The 23,235-nt window shown below is 38.0% G+C and overlaps 5 protein-coding genes across 10 annotated transcripts; 1 reads left to right on the forward strand and 4 right to left on the reverse strand.

Annotated features, from left to right (window-relative positions):
• The first annotated feature begins 55 nt into the window (after positions 1-55).
• LOC125477690 (E3 ubiquitin-protein ligase MPSR1-like) lies at positions 56-808 on the forward strand. The gene has a single exon (XM_048585095.1). It carries the CDS (start codon positions 56-58, stop codon positions 701-703), a length of 648 nt encoding a protein of 215 aa, XP_048441052.1. The 3' UTR covers positions 704-808.
• A 2,473-nt stretch (positions 809-3,281) lies between these two features.
• On the reverse strand, positions 3,282-5,359 carry LOC125477729 ((R)-mandelonitrile lyase-like). Its single transcript, XM_048585145.1, has 3 exons — positions 5,293-5,359; positions 4,310-4,957; positions 3,282-4,223 (listed from the first exon to the last, which is right to left on the reverse strand). Exons 1-3 carry the CDS (start codon positions 5,357-5,359, stop codon positions 3,358-3,360), a joined length of 1,581 nt encoding a protein of 526 aa, XP_048441102.1. The 3' UTR covers positions 3,282-3,357.
• Positions 5,360-5,473: 114 nt separating this feature from the next.
• Positions 5,474-9,028, reverse strand: LOC125477596 ((R)-mandelonitrile lyase-like). Its single transcript, XM_048584888.1, has 3 exons — positions 8,942-9,028; positions 6,703-7,350; positions 5,474-6,617 (listed from the first exon to the last, which is right to left on the reverse strand). Exons 1-3 carry the CDS (start codon positions 9,012-9,014, stop codon positions 5,746-5,748), a joined length of 1,593 nt encoding a protein of 530 aa, XP_048440845.1. The 5' UTR covers positions 9,015-9,028; the 3' UTR covers positions 5,474-5,745.
• A 258-nt stretch (positions 9,029-9,286) lies between these two features.
• Positions 9,287-11,477, reverse strand: LOC103950812 (protein HOTHEAD-like). Its single transcript, XM_048584895.1, has 3 exons — positions 11,213-11,477; positions 10,481-11,125; positions 9,287-10,268 (listed from the first exon to the last, which is right to left on the reverse strand). The coding sequence occupies exons 1-3, from the start codon at positions 11,277-11,279 to the stop codon at positions 9,643-9,645; spliced, it is 1,338 nt and encodes a 445-aa protein (XP_048440852.1). The 5' UTR covers positions 11,280-11,477; the 3' UTR covers positions 9,287-9,642.
• Positions 11,478-11,872: 395 nt separating this feature from the next.
• On the reverse strand, positions 11,873-19,132 carry LOC103950810 (myb family transcription factor PHL8-like). Of its 6 annotated transcripts, none has more exons than XM_048584894.1 (8): positions 18,822-19,132; positions 15,730-16,012; positions 13,516-15,297; positions 13,253-13,329; positions 13,100-13,157; positions 12,920-12,995; positions 12,747-12,816; positions 11,873-12,648 (listed from the first exon to the last, which is right to left on the reverse strand). In XM_048584894.1, the coding sequence occupies exons 3-8, from the start codon at positions 13,646-13,648 to the stop codon at positions 12,046-12,048; spliced, it is 1,017 nt and encodes a 338-aa protein (XP_048440851.1). In that variant the 5' UTR covers positions 13,649-15,297; positions 15,730-16,012; positions 18,822-19,132; the 3' UTR covers positions 11,873-12,045. The 6 variants fall into 6 exon arrangements, with proteins under 6 accessions (XP_048440851.1, XP_048440850.1, XP_048440848.1 ...); XM_048584893.1 differs by having other exon boundaries at positions 15,730-16,639; XM_048584891.1 differs by having other exon boundaries at positions 15,730-18,546.
• Between the last annotated feature and the right edge of the window lie 4,103 nt (positions 19,133-23,235).

Consider the following 23,235-nt stretch of genomic DNA (forward strand, 5'->3'; position numbering starts at 1 on the left):
TCTCAAAGTTTCTTTCTTTTTTCGTTCTCAATCGGGAAAAAACCCAGAAAATTTCATGGATTCCGAAGCTGAGTTCTCTTCCTTTTTCGACTGGTTCACGAGGAGGGGTCGAGACCGAGAGCTCTCTGTGCTCATGCCCTTAATATTAGGTGCAGCCGCCGCCGCCGCCTCCGCCGCGACACCCGACACGGAAGACCCAGATGGAGGAAACCCTGAAAGACGAACCCCGCGGGAGCGAATAGTCCTCATCGACCCTTTCAGCCAACGCGTGGCGGTGATCGAAGGCGGTTCGGACCTGGACTCGCTGCTCCAGGGGCTGGGTGGGAAGGACGGTCAGCCGCCGGCGTCGAAGGCGTCGATCGATGCCATGCCAAGTGTGAAGATTGTCGAGGCGGATGGTGGGTCCGAGTGCGCGATTTGCTTGGAGCAGTTTGAGGTGGACGGCGTGGCGAAGGAGATGCCTTGCAAGCACAGGTTTCATGGTGTTTGTATAGAGAAGTGGTTGACGCTTCATGGGTCGTGCCCGGTTTGCAGGTTTACGATGCCGGTTGAGGAGGAGGAGGTGGTAAAGAAGAGCGAAGAAACGGGCGGAGAGGGAAGGAGGGTTGACGGAGAGATTAGGGTCAGGGTGTTTGTTCACAATCGCAGGAGAGCAAGTGAGGGTCCAGATCAAGCCAGTGATGAGGATACGATGCAGAGTTAGGAGAAAATTATGAATTTGTAAACGATTAGGAATATTGTACAGAATCTCAAAGCAAAATTATTTTTATTTTTATTTCAAAATAAATTTTATGTTTTGTTTGTCTTATGTTTTCTTGTTGTGAAATTTGTGAATTTGATTGATTGATTGAAATTGATTGACTGAAACAAGCGGATTTAGAAACACCTGCTTAGTGTTTGGGGATGAAATTCATACTCCTAGTGTTTAAGGGTGAATTTCATACCCGTATTTTATAGGGCATGCTTTGAGTTTGATTTGGCTGAATTACTGGTGAATTGCTGAGAGTGATTAGAGAAGGCTAAGACTATCTTCAAAGAAGATGTTAAATCTTTAAGCGGAATGTCATGTAATTAAATTTGAAGATAGAAGCAAGTTATAACTGATATGTCAATCTTATATGTTTTGACATATAAGTTTTCATATATGAAATTGAAGCAAGTAATAACTCATATGTCAATTTTATATGTTTTGACATATAAGTTTTCATATATGAAATTGAGATATAAGAAAATGTGATGTTAATTAATTTTTAATTATTTTATTGTATGAATCTCATCAATGTACTAATTATAGATTTAAAATTTTTATTTTAATTAATTTCTTTTAAAATGAATCCTACAAGTATTATTTATAATAAAAAAAAAACATATCGATTAAAAAAAAATCTAGTATTATCATATCAATCATCAAATTAATGTTTGACATTTATCTTTTAATATTTGTTTTGAAGATGCTCTAAAATATTGAGAATCGCACTCTAGTCTAATGGAGGGATGAAACGTTTATGTGAATTTTTTTGGTCCTTGAAAGAGAGGATTACCATGACAAATCTAACTAGTTTCTTTTTGAAAAAAAAAAAAAATATATATATATATATAAGCAGATTAAGATAACTACAAATTTAATTAAGCATTATAACGGCTTGGAGATTCTCGATATCTTCCAAGCATTAGCAAAGCGGTCATGATAATCTGGTCAACCATTGATCCCATGGTGGTGCAGCCATCATGGTAGTGAATCCTCACGTTCTTCTTGCACTTGCCTCGGCTCTTTTTCATTATATACTGACTTCAAACTATCTTTGGAGACCTCTTGCCCTTGAGATATTGACTTCGAGCTATCGTTGTAAACCTCAGTCTGAGTTCAAAATACCACGAACTAGCTATGATTTGGCTTATCGTTTAATTCGAGGGTTAAAAATATGCTACCACCTCATGGTATATAAAACTGCATTAGATTGTCACCCATTGGTGATGGGACACCTCCTACATTAAAAAAATACACGAAGTCACTGTAGAAAATCATAGCAATAATCTTTAAACTTTTAATTTTATTGGAATAATTATTGATCGCTTAACTCATTAAAACATGTAGTTATGGTCTTTTTTGACAATTCCATTAGAATTTCTATCAAAATGAGTCACGTGTCATGCACATGAAGTTGAATCAAAAGGCAAAATTAGATAACCAAATGAGAAAATTGTAACAATATTTTTTCAATTTTAATCCAATTGGATAAATGGTTCCTCAACTTTAACTCATTAATGGTTTTTCAACTTTAACCCTATTATAGCAATATTCCCTCAACTTTAACCCAATCATAGCAATGATTCTTTTAACATGACTCATTTTAACTGGAGTTTTGACAGAGTTGACGAAAACAATTATAGCTGCACGTTTTGATGAGTTAAGAGACCAATGGCTATGGATTCTTAGTTGAGGGATCAATATTTTTTCTTGAACAAACGATATCATCTATATTAAGGAGGTGGGAGAGTGGGCTAACTAAGCCTCACAATGAGCTAGCAATAATGTGATTCAAATTCATCTTTGGTGGAATCAAACCTAAGATTGCTCACTCACAAGTGAAGATGAATACAACTAGACCGTAATACTAAGTTGTAATTGAGGGACCATTTAAAGTTGAGGGATCCCCAAAAAAAATATCCAAACGAAGACCAAGTTTGGTCTTCCATTAATGCACAAGTCTTCATCAAATTGTGGAAGGTAAGTTTACTGCACCTGCACGCAAATTCTTCAACTTTAACCACATTTCTATACCACCTTAGGTGGCATCTGATGTGGATAGCCACATCATTTGAAAAATTTGCAAAACCCAAGGAAATGAAAGAGAAAAACTCCTCGTATACCACAATTATCATTTAATTAACTAGTTTTTCTTAATTATTAATTTACTAAATAATGAACTAAATTTAAAAATATGATTAATTTAAATGATGTGGCTGTCCACATCAAATGCCTAAGGTGGTATGAAAATATGGTACAAAAACATGGTATGAATAACATTATTATTCGCTGCATCGACACAAAACCTCTTGTCAAGTTGGTTTGCACTCAAGTGTGGTGGATGTAGGCCGCTCCATTAATTTAGCTTGCCTTGCTACTGAAATTGCTTTTTCTTAGGAATGGAGACGGGTGACCCGTCGTTGTTTTGTCAAAGCATCAAGATTCGACTTTCGAGTGTCACATAGAGTAACCGTTCGGCCTAGCTACGGACCAGTCACCGTTATAAGTAAAAGTTAACTATACTGCATTCATTTGACATGATTATTATATGATTATACGGCTAATACAAAGCTCTTGAGGATCAAAGTAAGATCGATCGTCACTAAGGTTCAAGCATTTTCTCTCTCTTGAAGAATCTTGATCCCTTGGTATCTTCCAAGCATTAACAATGTAGCCATTGGATTTGTGCCTGGAGATTCCAGGAAAGTTGACCCGTCAATTACTCTCAATCCCTCAACACCGAAAACCTTGTAATTTTTGTCAACCACCGATCCCATGGTGCAACCTCCATGATAGTGGTAAAAGGTCCTCACATTGTTCTTGCAAAGTTTTCTCAGCTCATCGTCTGTGGACATGGACTCGTTTTTGCGTTTGCCTTCGATCCCAAGGAAGTAAGCAATCGATTTAGACCTTACAATTTGCTCAAGCAACCTACCCAGCTTCACGCATTCTGCCATATCCTTCTTCTTTGCCAGATAGTTGAATGTGACTGAAGGGTTTTTTCGAGGGTCGGTGCTATCCAGCTCAAGTTCTCCTTCTGATTCTAGGATTGCAAGTTTGCCAACGATCGGCATTATTGTTGCGTTGAAGCTGATAGGTAAAATCAATGCCTGAATTACGAGTTTGAAGTTGTCTGCAATGATGGTAACTTTGGGAGAATCTGGTGGGAAATTTTTGGGCTTCGCGTCAGCTATCTCAGCTAGGAGTGCAATGCAAGGATTGTCTGTCATTCCTTTTCCAACGCTCTTTAAGTTTACTGCAACTGGAATGTTGAACTTGTTTAGGTGTTTCTGAGGGCCAATGCCACTTAACAACAAAATTTGAGGGCTGCCTAAAGCCCCTGCTGCTAGTATCACATCGCCTGTTGAACTTCTTGAGTTGTTCTGCATGTTGAGGTAAGCTTCATGGGTTTGCGAAGAACTCCCGTCGCTTTTGATGAATCTTATGCCTCTAACTATTGTCTCATTTCTGCTACCTGCAAAGGCCATTTAGGAATTTAGCCATAATCAATAGGGGTTAATTTTCCGACTTGGGATTCACTCTCAAAAGGTTCTTGCTTACCTTTTTCATGAAAGATGATGCTTATCACAGTTGCATTCAAAAGAAGCGTGATGTTGTTTGGATTCCTTGCCGTGAGAAGATCAGCTGAGGTGTGTCTTCTTCCCTGGTCATCATACGTAGTCGCGCCAATCTTTGTTCCCTCGATGTGATCCAAACTAAAACCATTGTAAGGAAAAATCCCTGCCTCAAGAAAGCTAAGCTCAGCAACATATTGCCATGGGGTCAGTTTAGGTTTAAAGGCATTTCTAGACTCCACCCATTTATAAGCATCCGACACCATCTCCTTATTCCACCCAACCCTTTTGACATAATCCTCACTTGCTCTGCTGAAAAACCCACCGTTGATAGCCGATCCTCCTCCTAGAACTCTTCCTCGGAGATTGGAAACCCCGTCCTTAGAGACGAAGCTTTGTGCAACTGATGTGTACTCGTCAGTTTGGACCAATGAGAGTCCATAGTTCTTATTTTCCATAATCAAGGGATTTTCATACGGTGAGCCACCTCGTTCCACCAACAGCACCGAGAACTTCTCAGACAGGGTTGCCGCTAGGGGACAGCCGGCGGTGCCTCCTCCAACAATAATGTAATCAAATGACTTGCCCGAGACTTGATTGACATTTGAAGTAGTCTTACGAGGGAGTGTTTGTCCTGCAATTAGGAAAGAAACCAGAATAGATCATCAATTCTTCACATTCAAAGCTACTTACACAATGACATTTTATAGGCCGTTTGATAATGCCATTTCGTTTTCAGTTTTTACTTATTTTGACAGCTAAAAACTGAATTAGTTATGCAAGTAGCCCTTTCCCACAATGGTGGAAAGGAGTTAAGCCCTCATGACGGTGTGGGTTGGAATCCCGTCTGTGAGTAATCTAACATCTAATCAAACAAAATCTATCACTTGGGAAAAAAAAATTTTAATTAGTTATCAAACGGGATTAAAAATTAATTAAACAGGAAGATAATTAGAGGACATAGCATACCTTGAATCCATGAAGAACACAGGGCCAGATGAACAAACAGGAGGAACAGATACAATGAAAACCCCATTGCCATGAATGCTCTCTCTCTAAAGTTTATCTTCTACTAACATATTTCCTATATTTATAGGCAAAGTCAATGATCTGTTACCACCTAGTTGCTATTAAATTAATTAAACTAATACACCATTTCTCCCATTTTTATGCATTAACAATTCAGTCTCCGTTGGCTGTTACAGGCTTTTGCTTACTAGTGGAGATAGGCCGACCCGTCTTTTCTGTTTTTCCAAGGCATCAGGATTCGAGTGTCACATGGAGCAACCGTTCGGCCTAGCTACCGGACCGGTCGGCGTTATAATAAGTAAAATTTAGCTATACTGCTTTCATTTGACCTGATTATTATTTGATTATATGGCTAATACAAGCTCTTGAGGCTCAATATAAGATCGATCATCGCTAGGGTTTAAGCATTTTCTCTCTCTCTTGAAGAATCTTGATCCCTTGGTATCGTCCAAGCATTAACAATGTGGCCATTGGATTTGTGCCTGGAGATTCCAGGAAAGTTGACCCGTCAATTACTCTCAATCCCTCAACACCGAAAACCCTGTAATTTTTGTCAACCACCGATCCCATGGTGCAACCTCCATGATAGTGGTAGAAGGTCTTCACATTGTTCTTGCAAAGGTTTCTTAGCTCATCGTCAGTAGACATAGACTCGTTTCTTCGTTTGCCTTCGACCTCAAGAAAGTAAGCAATCGATTTAGACCTTACAATTTGCTCAAGCAACCTACCCAGCTTCACGCACTCTGCCATATCTTTCTCCGTTGCCAGATAGTTGAATGTGACTGAAGGGTTTTTGCGAGGGTCGGTGCTGTTCAGCTCAAGTTGTCCTTCTGATTCTGGGAAGGCAAGTTTGCCAGAGATTAGCATTATTGTTGCGTTGAAGTTAATTGGTAAAATCATTGACCCAACTATGAGTTTGAAGTCGTCTGCAATGGCGATAACTTTGGGAGAATCTGGTGGGAAATTTTTAGGCTTTGAGTCAGCTATGTCAGGTACAAATGCAATGGCAGGATTGTCTTGCATTCCTTTTCCAACGCTTTTTAAGTTTACTGCAACTGGAATGTCGAACTTGTTTAGGTGTTTCTGAGGGCCAATACCACTTAACAACAAAATTTGAGGGCTGCCTAAAGCCCCTGCTGCTAGTATCACATCGCCTGTTGGACTCAAGTTCTTCTGGGTGTTGAGGTAGGCTTCATGGGTTTGCAAAGAACTCCCGTCGCTCTTGATGAATCTTATGCCTCGAACAATTGTCTCATTTCTTTTACCTGCAAAAGCCATTTAGGAATTTAGCCACAATCAAGAGTTAATTTTCCGACGTAGGGTTCACACTCTCAAAAGTTTCATGCTTACCTTTTTTATGGAAGATTATGCTTGTCACAGTTGCATTCAAAAGAAGTGTGATGTTGTTCGGATTCCCTGCCATAAGAAGATCAGCTGAGGTATGTCTTCGTCCTTGTTCATCATAAATAGTCGCGCCAATCTTTGTTCCCTCAATATGATCCAAACTAAAACCATTGTAAGGAAAAATCCCTGCCTCAAGAAGGCTAAGCTCAGCAACGTAGTCCCATGAGGTCAGTTTTGGTTTAAAAGCATTTCTAGACTCCACCCACTTATAAGCATCCGATACCATCTCCTTATTCCACCCAACCCTTTTAACATAATCTTCACTTGCTCTGCTGAAAAATCCGCCGTTGATAGCCGATCCTCCTCCTAGAACTCTTCCTCGGAGATTGGAAACCCCGTCCTTAGAGACGAAGCTTTGTGCAACTGATGTGTGCTCGTCAGTTTGGACCAATGAGAGCCCGAAGTTCTTGTTTTCCATGATCAAGGGATTTTCATACGGCGAGTCACCTCGCTCAACCAAGAGCACTGAGAACTTCTCAGACAGGGTTGCGGCTAGGGGACAGCCAGCGGTGCCACCTCCAACAATAATGTAATCGAAGGACTTGCCCAAGACTTGATTGACATCTGAAGTAGTCTTACGAGGGAGTGTTTGTCCTGCAATTAGGAAAGTAACCAGAATAGATCCTAAATTCTCAACATTTATGACACGTTTACGTACCCGTAATCGAAATCAATTTACGGAATTGGATTCTGATTACGGGATACACTTTTGTTTACGTAATCTTGGGGAATCAAAATACATTTGGGGTCCACACACATTAAGGAATGCAACTCCTAATTTTGAAGGAATTGGACTCCCTACATGAGGGAGGTATTTCAATTCCTTGACACTTGAGGAATTTGGAATGGATTTCTTCTACCAATTATGCCCTCACTTGTTTCTAATTATTCCAACATTGCCCTTCATTTGACACTTATTATGACATCTTTTAATAAATAAATAAAACCTATTTATATATTTTTACATAGGTGAATTTTATTATATAAATTTAATTAAGAATTTAATTTAATTAATTAGTATGAAAATAATTTATTTATGTAAGGGCAATATAGTAATCAACCTAGTTTTCATTCCAATTGAAGTGAATTAGTAAACAACTTATATGAACTCAACATCATTCCTACTCCGATTCCAGACAGTTTTAGCAAACAACTTCAATAGGAATCTGCTTCCTCAATTCAATTCCTCTCAATTTGATTACGAATTAGTAAACACGCCCTTAAAGCTACAAAATGGCATTTTATACGCAGTTTGGTAACCATTTCATTTTTCAATTTTCACTAATCTTTAAAACTAAAAACTAAATTAGTTATGCAAGTGACCATTTACCACAATGGTGGAAATGAGTTGAGCTCTCATAACGACATGCGTTTGAACCCCGTCTGTGGCTAATCTAACATCTAATCTAACAAAATTCATCGCTTCACAAAAAAATAGATTTAAAATTAATTAAACAGGAACGTAATTCGAGGACATAGCAATGAATAGTGTTTGTCCTGCAATTAGGAAAGTATCCTGAATAGATCCTAAATTCTCAACATTTAAAGCTACAAAATGGCATTTTATAGGCTGTTTGGTAACCATTTCATTTTTCAATTTTCACTGATCTTGAAAACTGAAAACTGAATTAGTTATGCAAGTGACTCTTTACCACAATGGTGGAAAGGAGTTGAGCCCTCATAACGGCATGGGTTCGAATTCCATCTGTGGCTAATCTAATATCTAATCAAACAAAAACCATCACTTGGAAAAAAATAAATAAAAAAATAAAGTAGTTATTGAACGGGATTTAAAATTATTTAAACAGGAATGTAATTAGAGGACATAGCAATGAATAGTGTTTGTCCTGCAATTAGGAAAGTAACCAGAATAGATCCTAAATTCTGAACATTTAAAGCTACAAAATGGCATTTTATAGGTTGTTTGGTAACCATTTCATTTTTCAATTTTCACTAATCTTGAAAACTGAAAACTGAATTAGTTATGCAAGTGACCATTTACCACAATGGTGGAAAGGAGTTGAGCCCTCATAACGGCATGGGTTCCAATTCCGTCTGTAATTAATCTAATATCTAATCAAACAAAATCCATCACTTGAAAAATAAAAAATAAAAAAATAAAGTCGTTATCGAACAGGATTTAAAATTAATTAAACAGGAAGGTAATTAGAGGACATAGCATTACCTTGAATCCATGAAGAACACAGGGCCAGATGAACAAACAGGAGGAACAGATACAATGGAAACCCCATTGCCATGAATGCTTTCTCTCTCTCTCAAGCTTATCTTCTACTAACATATTTTCTGTATTAATAGGCAAAGTCAATGATCTGTTACCAGCTAATTGCTATTAAATAAATTAAACTAATACACCAGATCACCCATTTTTATGCATTAACAATTCAGTCTCCGTTGGCTGCACCCACACAAAGTCTGCAGTTCACACGATTATTTGTTCCATATTTTATTCCTAATTCGTGTTCGTTTGTTTTTGCTCGGTGTTTTGGTATTTGCTTTGCGGTTGGTTGGTTTGTTTGGTTTATCAGAGTCCACTGATAACAAGATGCGTTTGTACAAGAAAATCTTAATTTGACATGATTAGTATGGCTAAAAGTACAAGTTGATGAAGTTCGATCGAGGATCGATCATCTTTCGGGTTTAAGCATTTTCTCTTTCTTGAAGAACCTTCATCCCTTGGTATCTTCCAAGCATTAACAAAGTGGCCATTGGATTTGTGCCTGGTGATTCAAAAAATGTTGATCCATCAACTACTCTCAGTCCCTTAACTCCGTAAACCCTGTAATCTTTGTCAACCACTGATCCCATGGTGCAACCTCCGTGGTAGTGATAGAATGTCCTCACATTCTTCGTGCACAGTTTTCTCAACTAATCTTCCGTAGACATCAACTCATCTTTTGGCTTACGTTCGATCCCCAGGAAGAATGCAATCGATTCAGACCTTACCACTCGCTCAAGCAACTGAGCCAGCTTCACACATTGTGCTAAATCTTTCTCCTTTGCTAGGTAGTTGAATGTGACTGAAGGGTTTTCTCTGGGGTCAGTGCTGTTCAGCTCAAGCTTTCCTTCTGATTCTGGAAAGGCGAGTTTCGCAGCTATTGGCATTATTGTTGCATTGGAGCCGACAGGTAAAATTCCTGCTTCAATTATAATCTTGAAGTCATCTGCTATACCGGCAACTTTTGGAGGTTCTGGTGGGAAATTTTTCGGGATAGGGTCAGCTAAGAGTGCAATGCCAGGATTGTCTTTCATTCCTTTTCCGACAGCCTCTAGGTCGAGAACTAGTTGGATGTTGAAGTTGCTTAGGTGTTGATGAGGGCCAATACCGCTTAACAACAGAATCTGGGGGCTGCCTAAAGCCCCTGCTGCTAGTATCACATCACCCCCTGAGCATGAATTCTCTGGCTGGTTGAGGTGAGCTTCATAAATTTCGCTTGAGTTTCCGTTGCTCTTGATGAATCTTATGCCTCTAGCTATTGTCTCATTTCTGTCACCTGCAAAATCATTTGGAAATTCAGCTGAAAATAGGGCTATCGGTTAAGGGCAGTGATTTTTGTGCTCCTCCTTTCTCTTTCTGCACTGCTCCCCTTGTTTCCATCGGTTACTTATCTTTTGACGTATCCAATCTAAAAAAATGAGGGGACTACAAGCTAGTGGGGTGCGGAAGTTACTCCCTGTAAAGGAATACTACACGTTTAAGGCTTACCTCTTTCATGAAAGATGACATTAGTAACAGTTGCATTCAGAAGAACTGTGATATGGTTTGGATTTCCTGCCTCAAGAAGATCAGCGGAGGTGTGTCTTCGTCCCTGTTCATCAAACACGCTCGCACCGATCTTTGTTCCCTCAATGTGATCCAAACTAAAACCATTGTAAGGGAAAACCCCTGCCTCAAGAAAGCTAAACTCAGCAGCATACTGCCATGGGGTCAGTTCGGGTTTAGAAACAATTCTAGATTCGACCCATTGATAAGCATTTGTTACCGTCTCCTTATCCCACCCAACCTTTTTGACAAAATCCTCACTTGCTCTGCTGTAAAACCCACCATTTATAGCAGATCCTCCTCCTAGAACTCTGCCTCTGAGATTGCTCACACCGTCGTTGGACACAAAGCTTTGTGCAACTGATGTATATTGATCAGTTCGGAGCAATGAGAACCCATAGTACTTTGTATCCAGCACCAAGGGATTTCCATATGGAGAGCCGCCTCGTTCCACCAAGAGCACTGAGAATTTCTCAGACAGGGTTGCAGCTAGGGGACAGCCGGCAGTGCCTCCTCCAATGACAATGTAATCGAAGGACTTGCCCGAAGCTTCATTGACATCTGAAGTCATACGGGGGAGTGTTTGCCCTACAATTTCGAAAACCGACATCAATGCAGAAAATTCAAGCTTCTAAAATGAGATGTTACTAAAAGTAAATAGGGTTAGTGACAAACCTTGAATCCATGAAGAACACAAAGCCAAGCTTACAAATAGGAGGAATTGATAGAATAAAACGCTCATTGCTTTGAATAGTTAGTGTGTAGCATTAGAAGCTCCAAGATTGGTGCTTTCATATAACAGGATTAGGAAGATGAAGGTACGAATTATTTATTGGAGTTTAACTACCATATGTTGCTCAACTGAACGGCTAGATTTAAACGTTTCAGATGAAATTTTCATATCTGACGGTCTGAAGGATCCCGCCGGGCAATGAATTCCATACATTGATGCATTCTCGAGTTTTCGTAGTTTATTGTCATGTGGTGGGACATATAATTGAGTGAGTTCGTAGGCATTGATTAGCTAACATGCGCATGCTTAGTTCATAATTTTCTTTTCTATGATGATTTCTCACCCTCCTCCTCCTCTGCTTGTCCCTCGACAAACATCGAAAAGAAATATTTCTAGTGATTGACATGATTAACATCAAGTCATGCGACTTGCACCTACCACAAGTAGGGAATCATATACATAGCATTCTGTACTTTCTTTAGGCGAATTAGCTTAATCAGATCTCAGAAGCATTAAGCAATAAGCAGTTTCCATCTGGCATTCAAACGCGCACGTTTGTGACACACGTGCGAGAGTACGATAGCGAGAACGAGAAAGAGATGTATCCCCACAATATATAATACCTTCTTTTGACATGAATATACTTTCAAAAGTGCCATACATATATAACAGTGTACATACATGTATATAAACAAAAGATTAGGACTGGAGGGAATTGAGTTTGCTCCATAAACTATAGATCACTAAACCAGATGGCTCCAAGGCATTTGAAGAATCAGATTCCCTTGCAGTTCAAGTCTATTGCTTTCGGTCCCGAATCAATGTTGTCACTCTGATATTTGCTATTCAGATCAATTGTAGCCAACAATCCAGACTTTCTCAGACTGTTTCCACCTTTATCTCTTTGTGTTTGTGTCCTTTTAGCAACTGGTTGCTCCACAGATACACCATCAGAAATCGGACTGCTGCTTCTCTTCCTCCCAAAAACATGATTATTTGCAACATTATTCCACGCCTTATTGTCCGGGTGAATGTCCATTAATGGTAGTTCAACACAGGTTGCATTAGAATTTTCAGGGAGCTTCTCGTCCTCCCTTCCTGAACTTTCGGAAGATGTCAAGGAACTCTCCATGGAGCCTCTCATTTGCTTCCGCTCCATGTCTTTTAGGGTTGGAGTTCCTGTTTCCGTTAACTCTGAGAACGAAGAACTCGGACATCCATTGTTAACCATTGAAACTAGCTGAGTGAGTTCAGCCTTTGCAAGTTCTACTCCCACTGAAGAGGAAGTATACCCTGAAAGAGTTTCTTGTGCTTTCTTCAACACCGATTGTAAATACTTCCCTTGAGCTTCAATTCTCAGCTGAAGATGTCTCTGTACCTGACAACAAAAACCGGGTTTATTGGCAGGTCATGGTACTCTTTCAATCTTTTTATGAATCGAGAATGGTAAAGATGGTATTCGTTTATCGTTTTTACCTCAATTTGTTCATGAAGCTGCCTCTGCACTTCCATTTGCAACTGGAGAGACCGAGCTATGTGCAAGCTTCTGATATAAACATAACAACACTTAATTAATAGGGAGCTCTTGTGGTGTCATTTTTCCATCTAAATTAATCGAAGAGATTGGGATCTATTTCTAACTATATTACTCATTAATCTGACTGTGATCTTCATCGCTGATATCAGCGCCGAAATGACCATCACTGCTCTGAAGCTCCTTGTAATCTGCATCAAAGGAGAGGACAAATATTAAGAATCCACAAGGATTAAAGAATGAGCACCAAATGATGATCCTCTATAGTTTTCGGAATCTAATGTAATGGACTCACCTTCTTGCCTGATGTCCTCGCGGTTTTCGGACTGTTGGCTTTTCCCTAGCCTGTATTTCTGCACAAGAACACAAAAGGAGTTTTAGAATTATGCTTTCTCGATTATGATCTGGACAAAGATTTAGATGTGACAAAACTCGAGAGAGAAAATGCCTGCAAGTGGCTCTTTAGGTGGTACAAAGTGAGTCCATGAATTCCCATCATCCTCATCAAACTCTTTGGTGTGGCCTCTGCCATACACACACACACACACACACACACACATTAGAACTTTGTATTGTATTGTATAAGATACTAATAAAATAGGGATTAGGCGAGGTCAGCTCCTAAAGAAGAGGGGACACGACCTAAACTTCTAGGAGCACCCCCCCCCCCCCCCCGCCCTTCCTCCTACATCATCAAGGTCATATACTCACTGTCTGCCCCTCCGAGCTGATTGACAGCCTCGACGAATCGCTGATGAAGCTCTGGAGTCCACTTTAGCCGCGGCTTCGCGTCGGTGGACAAAACCAAATTCATGTTCTGATTTTGCATATTCTGTAGAACCATTTTTGTGGTGGTGGTGGATGAGAGATCGAGACAGCAGACTGCAGGAACATAAATATATAGTGGTGGACTGCTTTGTATGATCCAAGCTATGAGGGACGGAGGTTGGTCTTTATAATTTGGGTGGGGAGTAGTTGTGGGGGTGTCCTATATTCTCACTCCATATCTGGAAACATAAGTGGGGTTATGTTGGAGGCAGAGAATTTATGCCATGAGCTGTAGTTCCTCCTTTCCTCCCTCTCATTTCATACCAACTTTTTTAGAAAAATAATTTTATAAAATTATATATTTTTCTTGCTTCTTTGACTTGAAAGAGGTAGAGAGAATCTCTGATGCAGCAAAAACACAGAGAGTTCAATTTGTGAGTCTTAAAAAGGAGAGAAAGGAGGTAAAGTGTAGGGTTTGTTTCTCTCTCTCTCTCTCTCTAGTTTCTCTCTCTAGATTCTCTCTCTGTGCATGATTCCCTGATGAATAAGGAACCCCACCATGATGAATAATGGTGTGAGAAGCAATGCAGTGCAGCTAAATAATAATAAATAATAATAATTGAGATATTTTTTCTTTTCTTTTGGTGATTGAAAGGGAAATGGGGATTTCTTTTCTTTTTTAATATTTATTTCCCATTTCTTTTAGTTTTTTATTTTTTGGGTATTTCTTTTTGTGAGGAAGGAGGTGGTGTGTGATTGGCAGACTCCTTTTGTTCCTTGTAAGGATGGAGGAATCAAAGAATCTAACGTTGGATTTTGGGACCCCAAACCCTAAAGTATTTCTTCTCCTAAAGAAGTATTCCCACATAAAGTGAATCAATTCACACCAATTTTATTGAAATAAGAGACATGTATGCGTAATCATCAGAACTCTGTGTATAGCTTTCCGTTCAAGGTGGTTAAGAAGGAGATAATATCTTGCTAAATTGATCGAGATATGATAATTTAGTAGTTTTTTGTATAAAATTATCCAAATCTAGGGGAGGGGAATCCAGGGTGCCAACTACAAGGGTTAATATATAGGACTAAATGCCACATGAGGTTACATCAATCAATGGTTCCTGCCTTGGATGTATCAGAGACGGGGAATCAGAATATAATTGCCTCAAATACGACGATTACGTCCAAAAATCAATGTTCCAAGAAAAAACATGAATCATAATTGCACTTGTTTTTCTCATGACGATATGTCAAATTACTTTAATGTAGGGCAGTGGAGAATTCAAACTCGGGTGCGAGAGATAAACGCTGAATTAGTATTGTCATGGTATGAAGCAACCAACTCCTCTCTCTCTCTCTCTCTCTCTCTCTCTCTCTCTCTAAACAAATGGAAATGACATAAAGGGCACTCAACAGGGTTCTCACTCTGCACAAAAGTCTCAAAAAGAAATATATTCCAAGGGGATTGTTAGCTTTAATTCTGTAATCCATATCCAAAACCAACTGAATATAAAGAAAATTTTGATCACAAAAGAGTAAAAGAAGAAAAGAGAAAAGGAGGCCACAAATCACAGTGGCCAACAACAAATCGTAAAAGTCAATCGGTATCGGATTGATCTCGGGATTTCTTGGGTTGTGGTCAAGAGTTTGATCACTGGAATCAAAATCATCATTCATCTCCAAAGACTTGCCATCCCAGTGCTTAACATTCACTTGCTCTGCCTGCTGCATACATAAACAAATGCCCCAGGATTCAAAGTTCAAGTACTAATTTAAGTACTTCTTAACACATTAATCATATCAACAAACTAGAGGTTGCTTCGTCGAGACTGTTCAAGCATTTGATCCTAAAACCGTTAGCATGGGGGAAACATTTTCACTAATCAGGTTGCTACTCTCATCATTCCTTCAGCTAAAATGGGTAATCGAAGGACAGCACCGGCGGGACCTACAGGAGGCTGGGTCTAGTATCATGGTGGTAGTGGAGGGTTCTTCCTGAGCAAGCATTGGCTTCTCTCCACTGTTGGACTAACATATCCCTAGTGGGAAGCTCATAGTTCACGTTCAAAGAAAGGAATATAATTATTGACAAGTTCTTATGGTAGTGTGGCCCGAATGTTTGAAAACCAAGAAAAGAAGCGAGAGTTATTGACGTACCTTTCTCTTTAACCAGCTGCTGTACTTGAAGCTCTTTTCGTCGCTTTAATATATTCCATAACAGGTAAAGGAGATTCTAGGATGATGCCGAATGGCCCCTGGTATTTTTCGGTCAGGAGGTGAAGGTCCAGTGAATCATAAAGTCACATAAACAAAGGTGCCTCTCAGCAATTATTATTCTTCAAGGGACCCCATTATTGGAGATCTCACAATACAAAAGCATGGAGATAGAAGATGAGAAGAATATGGCCTCAGGAATCAAGAAAAGTGAAACAAAAGGAACCTGTCAAAATCGCACCAAAAGAAAACCATAAATAATTGTTGGTAATGTTACGTCAAAATCACAATTGCTTACTGAAAATGACGTGAGCAATATGTCACCGATCAATTTCTTTCTGAAACACACAAGTCCATGGTTATGGGCTTCATCTTTGTATATAAATGACAACTTGTATACTTTGCTTGCACCTCAACTTTTCAAAGAGTTATAGTGAAAGGCAGGAGAACACCCACTCCCCAAAATCAAAGAACAGTTACATTAATATACGAGCACGTTCGCAAAGCGTCTTCATACACATTGCAACTGGCGTCCATGTCCTTTTTTTACATGGATTCAGATTCTACACGAACAAATCAACAACACAAAGCCTTATCCCACTAATGGGGTTGCCTATATGAATCCTAGAACACCACTTGCGCTCGGTTTTGTAATCGGAGAAAAACACTACACCTAAAAAATTGACTCCTTTCTTCCAGATGAAAAGGAGGGCTATATATTGTTCCATTGTGTCGGGGTTTTTTTCTCTCGGTCTAGTATTTAATGCAAGTGCGTTAACAATGTACGACAGAACCTCATTGAGATGGGAATCTACTACGATGGAGAGCCATTATGACTGACAAGAGTGTCCAACTGCATTGAATTCAACCATCTCAAATTATTAGAAAAACAGAGCGGCAAGCTCTCAATATCACTTGAGTATTAAGAGTCTAAGACTAATAAAGAATGAAACCAGTCAAATGATCAAAACCAAATATGTGTATAACTTCTAGATGGAACATGTCTGGAGAGTCAACAAGCCAATGTTCTGTTGAACTTTCCGACAATATAACTTCTCATTATAGGGTATGCTTAGTTGATCATGCAAGCTTAGGATATATCAAGAAGCAAGCATTAGGGTCTAGCAAGCTAATTAAACATGTGCTTAGGTTCATTATACATCTTAGAATGTAGCAAGCTACACATAGATATACAAAGGGTCTAGCAAGCACATGTTTAATTAGCGTATGGTGGATATATCAAGAATCAAGATGGTACATATCTCACAATTGTTTAAGTAAGTGATGTCCAATTCTAGAATATGTACGAGGCACGCCATCTTTGCAAGACCCCATAACATGACTACACAAAACACAATCATGAAGAATAATATTCCCTCAAATAATTCAGGCAAGACAGGTTAATTTCCAACGAAACATTACAACCGATACAATTATACCTCTTGGTTGGCATCAATGAATCCAAGACATAGCAGTGTGGCGCAGGTACATGGAGAGAAAAGGCCCTGGTTAATTGGATAAATATTCTCAAGAAAACAAATAGGGTAACTCTAATTTCTACTCGATTGATTGAGAAGTTGATTTAATGTTAGTAGTAGTACTACTATTACTCTCTATTGTTATTTGTATTGCTATTATTATTGTTATTAAAGTTCTTACTGTTATATTTTTGTTCTCATTGTGTGGCTATTGCTAGCAGTATTAGATACAGAATATAAGAATTATTTCCAGGAAAAGGATCTGATGTATATGGTATATCATCAACTTCTAAGTAACAATCCTTCAATATAATGTGGCTTCGGAGAAAGGTCTTCACTCATAAACAACATGTTCCACACATACACCACGCATTTCAGTGACTTGTATCTGGAAAAGTTCAAAGAACAAGTTCTAAGACCCTAATGCTTGCTAGGTTCCATAACAGGCCTAACAGCTAACGATGATTTGGAACTTGAAATTTTCTAACTTTGTAATGGTTTCCACTTTGAACCCACTCTTATTTAACTAAGTTTTAACTAATACTTCACCTACTTTACATCACAATTACTCCACCTAAGCCTTCCCAAATCTAACTCCGTTATGAAGTCTCATCTCTCAAAAGATTAGGTTGTCAAACTTCCACTGCTCTAGTTTTACCGGCTCATTTTTGGAAAATATACTCAACCAGGTTGGTGATATCATGATACCAAGTTCTCAAAAGGTGAGGGAATCTAAGACTCCTTAGATAAGGGATGTCTACACAAATCAAGAACATTCAAGAACATTCACAGAATAGCAGAATGGTTAAGAAGCTGAGCAATACTAATTACGAGGCAGAAGATAGACATGCTGAAAACAAAGCTTTCCTATTAGTGTAAGCTCTAGTTTTAGACTCAATACACCAAGACAATCAGAAAATTTGATGGATTTGAAACAAAGTTTTCTGGTCATGGTTATTGCATACTTCAAGGGTGAATCTCAAATGGGTTGCATCACTTAACATGTTAAATCGGACTAAAACTCGAACTAAGATTTCAAATATCAAGTAAAGTTGATATTGTCCGAACCAATGAACTGGGTAACGATGATGTCAACGCTGAGGCGCAAGTTAATGAAGTTTATGTTCCACAGTAATCCTGGTAATTCTTCATGGGAAAGCATAACAGGGTAGACTGATCAAATACTGAAAAATCTTTACCACGAAATGAAAGTTCCTTCCTTTAGCTAGCTAGAATCCACATTTTCCTTGATTCCCATGAACATAATTCCACTTCCACCATCCTATAAACACAAACACAATTCCCATTCCTCAAACTCGTGCATGTTTCTACCTTGGGGTGGATACCACAATTTGTGATTTGTGAGGTAAGGAAAAAGCAAGACCATCAGGATTTACTAACTTTTTTCAGCCAATGCACCTCAGAACTTCCGAAGCAGACAATATTATGGACAATTGAAAAAAAAAACCCATGATTTGTTTAGAACAGATAACTCATTAATCAAACACAGAACAGTTTCAGACAAGTAAAAAGGTAAGGAACTGATGAGGGGTTTACCTAAAAAGTTGAAGGCTTTGTGGTTGCAGAGAGATTTCAGGTAGCACCCAGTTCGGGCAATGGCAAAAAATCAGAGCCCAAGTGCGCAAATTGAAGGAAGAAAGTGCGCTGTTTTCATTGCTGTCATCGTCACCCACTTCAGTGCACTCCATCGAAACGTCATCTCGTGCGTTCATTCTTCATTCCTCGTCCGCTTCCGAACGCATCGCATTGGAGCGGAGGAAAAAAAAGGTGCTCTTAGTCTTATTCACATCTTTGTTTAATAATTTATTTCTGTTCTTTTCGTTTGATTTATTTCATTCAATCGTCAAGAATAAGCATCGGTGTATGAAAAGCCAAATAAAGTGTTCACTTTTGATCATGCGGTTTCAATTGTATCAATTTTAATTCCCTGTATTATCACAAATAATACAATTTAAGCTACGTTATAAGTGAAAAAGCATGTACCACTTGTTAAGAGTAGTGAAGGACCACCTACTCATCATGAGCATAAGGCACCAGATTAGATTCTTGCTTAGTGGTTAAGCTTTAGGCTATTATATTCAGTTACGTATTATTGATGAGTAAGTTGGTAATAATCTGTTGGCATATAAATATACTTTTGTACTCGCTTTACGCAGTAATGAGAAAATTCAGTTTTTCAATCTCTTCAATCTCTCATCTCTCTCGCTTTCTACACCAATCACATGCACAAGACTTTTTCTTTTGAATCTTGATCGCGCTGTAGTTCCTTACATACATTGTTAACTATATAATGGAAGACTATCCCTTCCCCTTTCATTATTTTTTCCAAGTTAACAAATGTGTTGAGATATATAGGATGATTGATCAACCCTACTGCATGGTGATATACACATATTCCATCAAAGTACTACTTCTCTTGTATGGTCTCAACGCTCACGTCGCATTTGAAATTTCTTGTGCATACAGTCTCAACTTTCATGTTACAATTGAAAGATAATAATCTTAGCTTAATCAATTTAGATTAGATAGATGAATATCTACAAGTTGATGTTTCGTCTCCAGTTTTCCGGTGGTTTTGCGTGTACTAATAAATTAAACTAGATTTCAAAGTCTAAAAAATCCAACCTTACTTTTAAAATTAAGCAATTGTCAAATTACCCAAATCTAAGTTTCCATGTAACTCGATGGAAAGTCAAATATATCCTACTACTTAAGCTACGTATACTTTTTTTCAAGATCCGTTTTATAATGTCATTTAGTACTATAGTCTAGTGATATTTATCTTCTCTTGTAAGTAAGAGGTATTAGGTTCGATTCTCGCCAATTACGAGTGTGAACCACATTATTGCTAGCCTAATGTGAGGCTAAGCTCATCACCTCCCCTTTAGTGTAGATAATATCGTTTGTTCAAAAAAAAAAATCCGCTTCACAATATATTTTAACGATTCGAATCATCAATTTTTTAGGTCTTCCCGCAAAAATCATGTCCACTACAAATCAACCAAATCTAAACCATATGACCATTGGATTAAATTTAGTATTTTCTTCGTAAAATCGTATACATTCATTTTCTTCACTTCAAATGACTGTCTTAATAGTTTTGGATTTGTCTAATTTTTTGCAAGATGATCTATGAATAATATACCAAAAAATAGACAATACGAATTTTTAAAGGGAATTATTATTCGCACTCCTAAAATCTCCTTTGGCACTCCAAACTTTCTATAATTAGAAAGAAAAATACATTTGTGAGGAGTGTAAAATAAGATTTTTAGAGTGTTAATAAAAATTCTCTTTTTAAAATACATTACGAATTGAGTCTTACAAAATGAGTGTCAAAATAGAATCACAAGCGTATATCCTTGAATTCTAAGCAGAAGATGAATATCATATTTAAAATTTTCCAAGCAACCAAAAAGTTCATGACTTTTGGTTTTAGACTTTAAGATGCAAGACATATTGATGTCGGCCAACGGAACAAGTTGTGGCAAGCAATTATAATTAAGGACTTGAATTTTGGAAGACTCTCTGTAAGTCTTATTCTTTCGTATGAAAAAAGAAAAGAAAAAACAAAGAGAAAAGAAAACACAACACATTGTGGTTTGTGTGATGAGCATCACAAGCACTACATCCTTTTCTAAAAGGTAGAGTTCCACTCGACTGAGAACCCTCGCCAAATCTCGAAGATCTTCAAATTACATCTGTTCATCATATATCGTACGGTTATAAATCATTATAAATTTTTTTAATTTAAAATTGAATATGAACAATACTTGATGAAAACTAGTCGCACGATATACAATAAATAGATGTGATTAGAAGATTTTCGAGATTCTCACAAAGAGAATCCACTCTCAGTCCACTCGACCTTCTCCAGTTCCGCACCTCTATACCGAACCAGCCTACTTCCTCTATCGTATATGCATTTCACTGGAGCAATATTATATTATGATATTCAATTACATCAGCTGTGTGGAATGGCAGCCACAGATATTGTATTATTGTTTTATAAACTAGACCACGCGATAAATAATTAAACGATAAATTAGCGGTACTAAAAGCTTCCGTAAGTGGAATCCCTGAAGATGAAAAGCTAACCACATACATAATATGCATATATAGAAACAAAACTTTTACCTTCTGAATTAGCTATAAAAAGCAGGATTAGTGCAGGAAATCCAGAAACGTGTACGTGCATGCATCTTAGATAATACAAACAAGACACCTTCCTTCTGACTTTGCCAACATATCTATACGTACTATTTTAACAGATTTGTCGACCTGAAAAGTTGAAATTGCAAGCATTTTCCTTATTTTGTTAAATAAAATGAATATTGGTTGAGTTGATAATGATCATTATTATTGTTTCATTAAGGTCTAGATTCGAGTTCCATTGCTGAACAATTTTTTTGGTAGGCAATTTGTAAAATCAAAAAGAAGCTATGACCCATGTTTTAAGTCCTCATACAAACTTATGATATATGCCCTTGATCTACCAAATCTATGAGAAGAGGTCCGATTTCATATTTGATGGTCGGCGTGGCGAACTAGCGCTAGGCTTCGCTTCTTCGACTCCCTCCCCAGCCGTTGCAAATCTATTTGCAGTCGTGAGACAGAAATCAAAGACAACTTGTTATAAAAGCAGCCGTGCATGTTGATAGATCTTCTATACTAGTAACAGCATAGCGGGTGAATCGCATTTTTAGGTAAAGTTTGGTTTGTTTATTAGAAGGATCGGCACGTAACTAATCATGACAAATAGATATTAAAAGACAATGTGTCACGTGATGTAATAATTAGGTATTAAAAATCAGATAATACAAATTTGCAGAGCCACGGGACGTAGATATTATGTAGTCTTGGCAGGGCAGCCACGGACGAGAGAGACAGAGAGAAGGACGGTAAAGTGCCATCAGCTTCGAACTACGGAATGAACGGCGGTGATATCAGACGCCCTTTTCATTACGCTTTCTGCAGGTGGGTCCCCAGCCCTCCATTCCTTGGTAGCTGATCGAATTCAAACCTGCTGCCGCCACGTGTTTTGTACTGCAAAGCTGCCTTTTCCCACTGCACACCCAACCCAATCTATAGTTTCCCACAGCTGGCAAACATATCGAGCGTTACTCTGCCTACCAAAAGCCACACAAGAATTTTGCTAACACAAAACAGTTGAAAATATAAAATTTAGAATTATCTACAATTTTAAAGTTGAAGAAAGCTTGGTCGTTAAAAAAATCAGCAGCAGTTCCTACTATTAGCGAATTATCGGTGAATATATGTTCAAGTTGTGATTAAAAAATCAATTACTTGAACACGTGTCCACTTTTGATTTGTTAGCAGTAGGAGCTGCTGCTGATTTTTCAGAAGCCAAGCTCTGTTCCTTTACAGTTTTCAAGTATAATTTCAATGGTTTATTCTTCTCGTATTTATAAGATTATAAATGTGCAATATTAGTAAATAAATCAAAACAATCATTCGTTTACAAAATAAGAAAATCTAAACCAAATCAAATCATATAAAAATTAAATCGTATAAAATCACTAATCACATTCTTGAAATGCTTTTCTTTTTATTTTCCAACAAAAACAATCAACTACCACATTTTTTTTCTTCTGAAATTACAACTACATGCTTTTCTTCTTTTTTATATGGTAATGCTATTTTATGTTAAATTCATATAAATTATGAAAAAATAATTCCTATTTAGGGAATATTTTTCCTACTCGGTTTAAATGCTTTTAGAAAAAATATTTATTTGATTCCAAAAGTAGTTAAAGTTCTTATGCAATAAGCTAATAAATGACTCGTTTAGATGTACTTTTAAAATGATTGAAAACGCTTTTAGATAAAATATTTTAAGTGCTTTTCCAGGATTTACTTGCATCTTTATTAATGATTGGTTCTAAAAATATATTCACCAAAAGCACTTTCAATCATTTCAAAAGCACAT

Source organism: the organism of the source record quoted next, unplaced genomic scaffold, assembly GCF_019419815.1.
Source record: "Pyrus x bretschneideri cultivar Hongxiangsu unplaced genomic scaffold, Pyrus_bretschneideri_v1 Contig22, whole genome shotgun sequence".
NCBI classification, from domain to species: domain Eukaryota; kingdom Viridiplantae; phylum Streptophyta; class Magnoliopsida; order Rosales; family Rosaceae; genus Pyrus; species Pyrus x bretschneideri.

What these genes read in the sequence shown, in the direction of transcription:
- LOC125477690 (XM_048585095.1), top strand. Translation starts at nt 56, where the DNA reads ATGGATTCCGAAGCTGAGTTCTCTTCCTTTTTCGACTGGTTCACGAGG.
- LOC125477729 (XM_048585145.1), bottom strand. Translation starts at nt 5,359, where the DNA reads ATGGGGTTTTCATTGTATCTGTTCCTCCTGTTTGTTCATCTGGCCCTG. An exon ending in GTGTTCTTCATGGATTCAAG is followed by an intron (nt 4,958 to 5,292) that starts GTATGCTATGTC and finishes TCCTAATTGCAG; the next exon opens with GACAAACACTCCCTCGTAAG. An exon ending in CATCATCTTTCATGAAAAAG is followed by an intron (nt 4,224 to 4,309) that starts GTAAGCAAGAAC and finishes TGGCCTTTGCAG; the next exon opens with GTAGCAGAAATGAGACAATA.
- LOC125477596 (XM_048584888.1), bottom strand. Translation starts at nt 9,014, where the DNA reads ATGGCAATGGGGTTTCCATTGTATCTGTTCCTCCTGTTTGTTCATCTG. An exon ending in GTGTTCTTCATGGATTCAAG is followed by an intron (nt 7,351 to 8,941) that starts GTAATGCTATGT and finishes TCCTAATTGCAG; the next exon opens with GACAAACACTCCCTCGTAAG. An exon ending in CATAATCTTCCATAAAAAAG is followed by an intron (nt 6,618 to 6,702) that starts GTAAGCATGAAA and finishes TGGCTTTTGCAG; the next exon opens with GTAAAAGAAATGAGACAATT.
- LOC103950812 (XM_048584895.1), bottom strand. Translation starts at nt 11,279, where the DNA reads ATGAGCGTTTTATTCTATCAATTCCTCCTATTTGTAAGCTTGGCTTTG. An exon ending in GTGTTCTTCATGGATTCAAG is followed by an intron (nt 11,126 to 11,212) that starts GTTTGTCACTAA and finishes TCGAAATTGTAG; the next exon opens with GGCAAACACTCCCCCGTATG. An exon ending in TGTCATCTTTCATGAAAGAG is followed by an intron (nt 10,269 to 10,480) that starts GTAAGCCTTAAA and finishes ATGATTTTGCAG; the next exon opens with GTGACAGAAATGAGACAATA.
- LOC103950810 (XM_048584894.1), bottom strand. Translation starts at nt 13,648, where the DNA reads ATGGTTCTACAGAATATGCAAAATCAGAACATGAATTTGGTTTTGTCC. An exon ending in ACCTAAAGAGCCACTTGCAG is followed by an intron (nt 13,158 to 13,252) that starts GCATTTTCTCTC and finishes GTTCTTGTGCAG; the next exon opens with AAATACAGGCTAGGGAAAAG. An exon ending in CGAGGACATCAGGCAAGAAG is followed by an intron (nt 12,996 to 13,099) that starts GTGAGTCCATTA and finishes CCTTTGATGCAG; the next exon opens with ATTACAAGGAGCTTCAGAGC.